This window comes from Zingiber officinale, chromosome 6A (assembly GCF_018446385.1).
Source record: "Zingiber officinale cultivar Zhangliang chromosome 6A, Zo_v1.1, whole genome shotgun sequence".
NCBI lineage: Eukaryota > Viridiplantae > Streptophyta > Magnoliopsida > Zingiberales > Zingiberaceae > Zingiber > Zingiber officinale.
The window spans coordinates 5,129,350-5,137,992 of NC_055997.1; the positions used below are offsets into that span (position 1 = coordinate 5,129,350).

General features: G+C 41.0%; 1 protein-coding gene across 1 annotated transcript; it reads left to right on the forward strand.

Moving 5' to 3' along the window:
- The first annotated feature begins 7,037 nt into the window (after positions 1 to 7,037).
- On the forward strand, positions 7,038 to 8,523 carry LOC121993665 (dof zinc finger protein DOF1.7-like). Its single transcript, XM_042548024.1, has one exon. The coding sequence runs from the start codon at positions 7,617 to 7,619 to the stop codon at positions 8,289 to 8,291; it is 675 nt and encodes a 224-aa protein (XP_042403958.1). The 5' UTR covers positions 7,038 to 7,616; the 3' UTR covers positions 8,292 to 8,523.
- Positions 8,524 to 8,643: the final 120 nt, after the last annotated feature.

Genomic DNA, 8,643 nt, shown 5'->3' on the forward strand with positions numbered 1-8,643 from the left:
AGGGGAAAATATGATATCAGTGCCTGCTGTCCTAGTGGTATAGGTGAGATCGTCTACTTTCACTAGGTTATTGCAAAATTCGGCACACGGTTTTGAAATTAAAATTTAAGTTTAAAATTTAAAATTTTGAAATTAATTTTTAAGTTAAAATTAAAAATTTTGAAATTAATTTTTAAGTTTAAAATTTAAAATTTTGAAATTAATTTTTAAGTTTAAAAAATTTTGAAATTAATTTTTAAGTTAAAAATTAAAAATTTTGAAATTAATTTTTAAGTTTAAAAAATTTTGAAATTAAAATTTAAGTTTAAAATTAAAAATTTGAAATTAATTTTTAAGTTTAAAATTAAAAATTTTGACTTTAAAATTTAAGCCTTATTCATCTCACCCGATCTATATTATCAATCAGGGAACCCTATGATTTTGTGAGATGAAATTGGTTTGATTACAGAGTTTTGGTTTAACTTGTGTTAGATTCAGACTTAGCTTTGGTTTCCACAAATAGGCATTCTTCGGATAAACTTCTAAGCTTGGTGAGTCACAAGGACATCATTAGAAGTAACCAACCTTTCAAGGTTTTCCGAATAGTCCTATCCACGGAACTTAGTACTAAATCTTGGTCTAACTGGTTAGGATTCGTTTAAGGGTAGCTTCGGTCAGTTCCACTTGGCCAAATGCACCAGATCGAAGCCATATCTTTCTAGACATGCGATGCCCAAGTTTCCCTAACGTACTATCATCCAAAAACTTCTCCAGTACCGTGATTCAAGTTAAACTTGGCCTCAAATTCTAATTACCCTGCCGGGTTAGTTAGTTTTGGGTTACCCTGTCGGGTAAGTTAGTTTTGGAGGTGCCAGCTATTCTGGAGCCTCCCCCTGAATTATTTATATTTTGGTTTTAGGTTTGTGTCGATTCTTTTTATAGTTATGGTTAACTTGGTGATAATTTTGTTGGTTTTGAAACTGTTTAGATTTTGAATTTAATTTAGGTTTGTATTTTGGATTTTGGTTTGGTTTATTCGATTTTATATAATGTATTTTTTCTTTAGGTATATAATATTGATTAAGTCCTACTTGCGTGGTCAGACACGCTTTCGGAACCCAGGCTAGATTGGTTGATTTGTATTGGGTTATTAATGATTTGAAGGTTTTATTTGAATTCGACTTATATCCTAGTCCAGTTTTATTATAACATGCTTTTTGATTATTTAGGATTAAATCTAAATTTTTTGATCTTGTTGTAAATTTTTCTAGCATTTCTTTTAAATTTTTAACATCATTTTTTAATGATAGATTTTCCTCCTCAAGTGTTAGATCTTGAGTTGGATTCGAATTTTTTAATTGTTCCTTAAGGTTTTGATTTTCCTCAAGAAGTGATTTGTTTTCATTTTCTACTTTAGTTAATTTACTATTTAAACAGGACATGATTCTAAAAAAAATTTTGTTTAAATTAAAATATACCTCATTCGAGCCTTCGGAAACGAGTACGGACTCGTGGCTTGTTTCGGGTTCAGACCCGTCTTCATCTTCCGACTCGTCTTCTGTTTCGGCTTCGCGGGCCATCAGTGCGAGGTGGCTCTGATGTTTCTGTTCTTCTTCTTCTGATTCGTCCGAGGAGTCGTCCCATGTTGCTTTCGGTGCTTTCTTTTTGGTTGGCTTTGGTTTATCGAACTTCAGTTTTGGGCATTCGTTCTTGTAGTGTCCCTTTTTATTGCAGCCGTAGCAAGTCACGTTCTTTTGTTCTGAGGGAGAGCTGATCTTTTGAAGGTCCTTTTTGCTGAAGCTCCTTTTTCTCCTGGTGAACATTTTTCTTACCAAGTTCACCAGGTGTTCTTCGTCTTCTGAGTCTTGGCCAGATTCTTCTTCAACTTCAGGCTTGCTTTTCTTTTCTTTGGAGGAACCTGCAAATAGAGCTATACCTTTCTCGGCTCCAGCATTAGTTTGTTCGTGTAATTCTAATTCACAGAAAAGCTCATCTAATTTTAAGTTAGAAAGATTCTTAGAAATTTTGTAGGCATCCACTATTGATGCCCACAAACTATTACGTGGAAAGGCGTTTAATGCGTACCTTATTAAGTCTCTGTTCTCCATCTGGTGGCCTATTGCATGAAGCCCGTTGAGGATGTCCTTGATCCTCGCGTGTAGTTGATTCGCTGTTTCTCCTTCCTGCATTTTTATATTAAAAATTTTATTTAAAAGCAGGTCTCGTTTTGTTACCTTAGCGTCGCTCGTTCCCTCGTGCAGTTCGATCAACTTGTCCCATAGCTCTTTAGCGTTTTTGTGTGGACCGACTCTATTCAGTTCTTCTCTTGTCAATCCGCACTGTAGAGTGTTGATCGCTTTATTTTCTATTGATGCTTTTTTCTTCAGATCTGCTGTCCAGTCTTCAGGATCCACTAGATTCCCGGCGTTGTCCACTGGAATTTTGTAGGGTTTCGTAATGCTCATCCACTGGTTGAAGTCTGTTTTGAGGTAGACCTCCATGCGCTTCTTCCAGTACGGGAAGTCGTACCCGTTGAAGAGTGGAGGTCGCACTGTGCTAAATCCTTCTTGTTGAGACATTCTGTGCACAAGTAAATAACCGGAAAAAAATATCCCAAGACTTGGTCTTGGATTAGTAGTGCGGGAAGAGAAAAATAGTAGAAAAATCTAGATTGATGTTGCAAAAAAAATGATAAACAAGTTTTGAGTGTAAAACTGAAAACCAAAAAAAATCACCCCCAGTCTGATTGGTGGTTGCACCAAATCAGAGCGGTACCTGCTCTGATACCACTTGTAGGACCGTTAGATTCGATAGAGGGGGGGGGGTGAATATCGATTAGAAATTTTAGAGTATAAACGCAGCGGAAAAGTAAAATAGACACAATGGTTTTACTTCGTTCGGAGCCTGTGACGACTCCTACTCGAAGGCCCGTGGTCCTTGACCACTTTCGTTGGGCAATCACTAGCAATTCGAAATGATGATTACAAAAGAACCGTACAGAGAATGCTAATGAAAACTGACAACAAATACCGACAAAAAGGGAAAAGAACGGAGCGTAGTGTCGGAGCTTTGTTGGCGTCGCACTGAACGTCGAGCAGCAAGACCAGCAGTAGAAGAGTTCTCAGCTTAATTGATTTTCTGAAGCTCCTGCCTGGGGCTTCTTTTATATGCTGTTACGGGCGCCTGGATTCCTTCCGGGCGCCTGGAATGTGACGTAGCTGCACAAACCATGATGCTCCACGTGGCGACGACTCGGCTGGATAGAATTCGCCTTCCGGGCGCCCGGATCCCTTCCGGGCGCCTGGACCACCGGGCGCCCGGATCCCCTCCGAGCGCCCGGACCACCTTGTTCCAGAAAACTCCCTTTTCCTGCAAAACAAAGTTAGTCCGAGGCAAATGTATATCCTGTAAAACAGATTGTCAGCACAGTTAAAGTTCAACACATAATTAAAAAGAGTATGACTTAGATTCCGTCGACTTAGACATCCGAAATGGATCTAAGCCGGATCGACGCCTAATGTCCCCTTCCCGGGAACGCGTCCTCACAGTCACTCCCCTCTAGTGACTTACCTTACTCACCTGCCAGACGTCCGGTCAGCCCGTCGACCCGTCTGGACTTCTCGCCAAGCATCCGGTCAGCCCGTCGACCCGCTTGGACTTCTCGCCAAGCGTCCGGTCAGCCCGTCGACCCGCTTGGACTTCTCGCCAGCTATCCGGTCAACCCGTCGACCTAGCTTGGACTTCTCGCCAGTTATCCGGTCAGCCCGTCGACCTAGCTGGACTTCGTGCCAGACATCCGGTCAGCCCGTCGACCTGTCTGGACTTTTCCTGCACACTTGATCAAAGTGTCAGACAACAACAAAACTAACTTAACCTATTTGTCATTCATCAAAACCTGGGTTAGACCGTTAGTGCTACCCGCACCAACACTTTGCTCCCTCAGGGATTAGTCTGTAGAAGAGTGACCCGCTCTTATACCACTTGTTGGAACCTTGACGCCGCTAGAGAGGGGTGAATAGCGTTTCACCCAAAACGTCGCTTCCTACAATGGTTAGTGTGCACAACAGAAATACAAGACAAACACTAACAAAAGAAGGCAAACCTAACACATTGTTTAACGTGGTTCGGAGATGAAGCTCCTACTCTACAGCTGTCTGTAAGATTGATGATCCTGATCCGTCGATGGATGATTCCTCGGAAAACCTCCGGCTAGCTCGAGTAGCTCCTTGTGGGTGGAGAAACCTCGCCACAAACTCACACAAGCTCTTGATCACTTAAGAAGACATTGGAGACTCTAATAGGGGTTAACCATTTATATTTTTAACAACCTTGGCCAAGCACCCCGAGCTCTATTAAATAGAGCTCGAGAGGAAACACCTAGCTGTGTTTCCTGTCACCAATCAACTGGTACAATCACCAGTCCACTGGTTCTAAGTGAAATTCGACTGTTACAAGTCAATGGTCGTCTATCAGTCAACTGAAAATATCAGTCGACTGCTACAGTAACGCTACAGTACTACTACAGTAACACTATAGTACTATTATAGTACACGTTGGAATTTTACCCAGAGTACAGTCTCTCATGCACTCGTCCTTGCCCACACAACCTAGACCTAACCTTCTAGCCTCCTCCATCAATCTCGCGTCCCTTGGATGCCTCCCCATCCTTCACGCTATGCCTTCTGGAGCTTCCATCGGTCTTGTCATTGTTGTCGAGTCTTCCTTTGCCAAGAGGTCATGCCTCCGGGACTTCATCCATTATCAAGTCACGCTTGTACTTACGTTGCCAAAACTACATGCTTGGACTTACACCGCCAAGACTCACCCTTGGACTTTCTTCCTTTGCCAAGATCACCCTTGGACTTTCCTTGTTGTACATGTATGCTGCACACTCACAATACATATCAAATACAATAATAAACCTAACTTAAACTTTTGCCCAAACATCAAAATCTAGACTACCTAGATTACTCTAATAGAGTTGATATTTAATTATGGGCTCCAACACAAGTTAGAATTTATTATTATTATTATTATTATTATTATTATTATTATTTATAAATAAATTAATATATTATCTATTATAAAAATTTGTATTATTAGTGGCTCATTTGGTTTGACGAGTCACCGAAAGTAATAATTAGACTCGAACTTTGTTCAATTTTTAATCAAGCCAGTTCAAGCTCAGTTAATTTTAAAATCGAGTTGAGTTTTGACTGAGCTATTCGAATTCAACGTATTATAGCAGCTATGAAATAACCGTTACGATTTTCTAATCGTTATAATATGAATATTAAAATGATAAATAAATAAAACAGTTATAAAATTATAATATGAATATTTTTTAATCTGTCTTATTGGCAGTTTAATTGGGAGAGCGGAAATCAAAACTAAGGAAAAAATTTCGTAGTGAAAAAGTTTCCGTCATTTACTTCATTAAAATTTTCAGATGAAAGAAAAACACAATCTATCAATAGATAGTTTTGGAGCTAAAATCGATCACTTCAAAATCAAACGGAACAGCGGATGAAAAAAATATAATGCATGTATCCCTTTTCATTCACAAAATTAAACCGTATACTAAAAAAAATGACGCATGTACCTTTTTTAACTTATAAAATTATACCATATACATAAATAAATGATGTATATACCTTTTTTATTTATAAAATTAAGTTACATGTATCCATCTTCCTCTATCAAAATAAATAAACATACAAAGAAAAAAAAAATTCATCATTTCTCTTCTTTTTCTTTAAGGATAATTTTTCACTATAAATTTCTTTTCCTTTCTCATCCACATCTTACAGTAAACATAACAGAGTTACTCTAATATTGATATCGGTAAGAACACGCCCTGCCGATTCTTAAGATGCCTTAATGTAAAAGGTTCTTTAGACTTTTATCCGATTTCTTTTCTACCGGCTCCCAGCTCAACTGGAGTCTGACTGTACATATAGTAAAAAAGATTTGGCTAATAAATGGCATTGATAGATCAGACCCCCAAACAAGTTCAGCAATCCTCCTTCCATTGTGGTGAATGGAACACAAACCAAAGCACAGATACACATTGACGAGCCCAAGGAAGGTCTAGCCCTTAGGTTGGGCTACTTCCTTCCCTAACTGTAACCGTAATCTACGTACTCATCTCTATCATCGAACTGTGTGCCATTTTTGCCCATATCTCAAGCTTCTTCTTCCTCCTTAATTCTCATCTTAATTAACTCCCTGTATGAAATTAACCTTTACCTATAGCAACAGATCGTAGGGTCATAACCTTGTCAAATTCGATGTCTTCTCATGACTTATTATTCTCGCTGCTCTTTCCTGATAAGAATCAGTTCTTTGAACATTTGACAACCCAAAAGTATCAGAGAATTGATTCCCTGTTCATGGAAACACTACACGGAATAGTCTCGGGAACAGGTTGTTATCGAGATATCGATTCATTCATTCATTCGTGCCGATCGATTTCCATGTGAGTTTGTTTTCTCACATCGGTGGTTGGCAAGGCAAATTGATTTGATTGGTGATGGAAATCTCTTCTCCAATCGAAACGCTAGCTTCATTGGAGATCTCGATTATTCTTATCTCAAATTCTTAGATACAGAGAATTAGTTCTGTGTTATCATGTGGTAAAAGAATCAATAATAATAATAATAATATAAGTTCCACTTCGTGCTTCATGTAGAAGCTGCTACAGCACCTACAACTGATGGAGTAGACTGGCGGCCAAGCACAAAGCTACCCTGTCTCATTTGTCGCCATTGATGGCAGAGTGAGGGGGCGTACAAGCTCACACCTACTACTGGCTCACTGAACCCTGCCGTTTGCCGTGCAGCAGCAGAAGCACTGTTAATTTTGACTAAAGGACACAACCACTCTACCGGTCCCTTTGCCCTTGAGCAAGCCAAATTGGTGAATATACAGGAACAAGGAAAATCGAATATCTTTGCACATTGCATGAAAATTTGCAAATTTGCAGGGGAATCCTCTGGAGTCACACCTGAGCCAAGCTGCGTTATATATTCCATACTATCAAATCAAAATGCAGGGAAGGGAAAGAGAGAGAGAGAGTGAGGGAGGGAGGGAGGGAGAGAGAGTTTGGGTGGTTGGCTACTGCGCAGTTGGAATATGTTCTTCATCGACGACTCTGAATTCTCTGATCTCTGAAGTCTGAACATGTCCTATCTTTCTCTACGCACACTGCGCTCTTGTCCTTTGCGTTCGAGATGTCTACATAAGTTGTGTGTGTCTTTCACAATTTTGTTCGAGCATTAATGATGAATTCAGTGTTCCTTCTCTTTCTTTTTTGCTTCTTTTGTTGCGGGTGAAGTTCAAGCCATTTCATCGTGTTGTGTGTTTGGAGCAAGCATCGCTTTGTTTTTGTTCTGCTAAAGGTTCACAGCTCTCTTTGAATGTTCTCGCCGAGAATCTTGAAAGAGTTTTTTCTCAGGGGAAGAAGAAGTTCCGATTTTAGTTTCTGCAGCGCTCAAAATCGCTTTTATCAGCACTGGTTTTGTTTGACAGACTGCAGAACTGAGTAATCGAGTCCTCTTCATCGGAATTCTCCACCCAGTTGGAGAAAAACAAAGGAGAAGCGACTTGGTAAAAATCCCAACTTTTCCTCAGAGACAATGCAGGGTTCGCCGGCGCCGGCACCATATCCGGCGGCGAAGCCACCGTTTTCCGAGCAAGAGCAGAACCTGCGGTGCCCCCGGTGCGACTCCACCGACACCAAGTTCTGCTACTACAACAATTACAACCTCTCGCAGCCGCGTCATTTCTGCAAGAGCTGCCGGCGCTACTGGACCAAAGGCGGCGCCCTCCGCAACGTCCCCGTCGGCGGCGGCACTCGCAAGAGCTCCAAGCGCTCCGGCTTCTCCTCCTCTTCCTCGGCCGCTTCCAACCCGAAACGCTCCAATCCGCCCAAATCCTCTTCTGAGCTCTGCGGCGTGCCTAAGGCGGAGCTCGTCTCGACGATCTATCCGCCGCTCGACCCCGACCGCCACTTGCTCGACATGCCCGGAAGCTTCAGCTCGCTGCTGGCGTCGGAGGGGGCCTTCGACGGCTTCCTGGGCAGCTTGTCTCCGCTGGGCCCCGCAGTGTTGCCGATCTCGAGTGACGCCATCTCTTCCTCGATCGAGTTTCACGGGATAGAATTGCCCAACTTGTTTTCCGGAAATACCAACAATGACGACGCGGAAACGCCGGCAGCGGAGGTCTTCGATAGATTGGACGGCGATTCGGGATGCTGGGCGTCAGGATGGACTGATCTCGCCATTAACAATCCTGGTTCTAGCTTGAATTGAAGAAAACCACCTTGAATCCGGAAACAAAAATGAAAAAGATCATTTTTTTTTTCTGCTACAACAGTGTTTTGGTGCAGCTGTATGGTACAAATTCCTAAGAGATCGATCGATATATGGTAGGATTTGTGGTTACAGATGCAGATAAATGCATAATTTTGGGCTGTGCACATGAAGAGATGCATTTTTGTTTTTTTTTTGTTTTGAAAAAAAACTCGAATCTATTGTGGTTTTCTACTCGATCTCTCACGACAGAATTATAAGTTTTTTTTTCTTTTGATTGAACGAATTTACTGTTACTCAACTCCGTTGTAAATCGTTTTGTCAGGAAAAAAGAAGGCAGTTTGCGAAATTT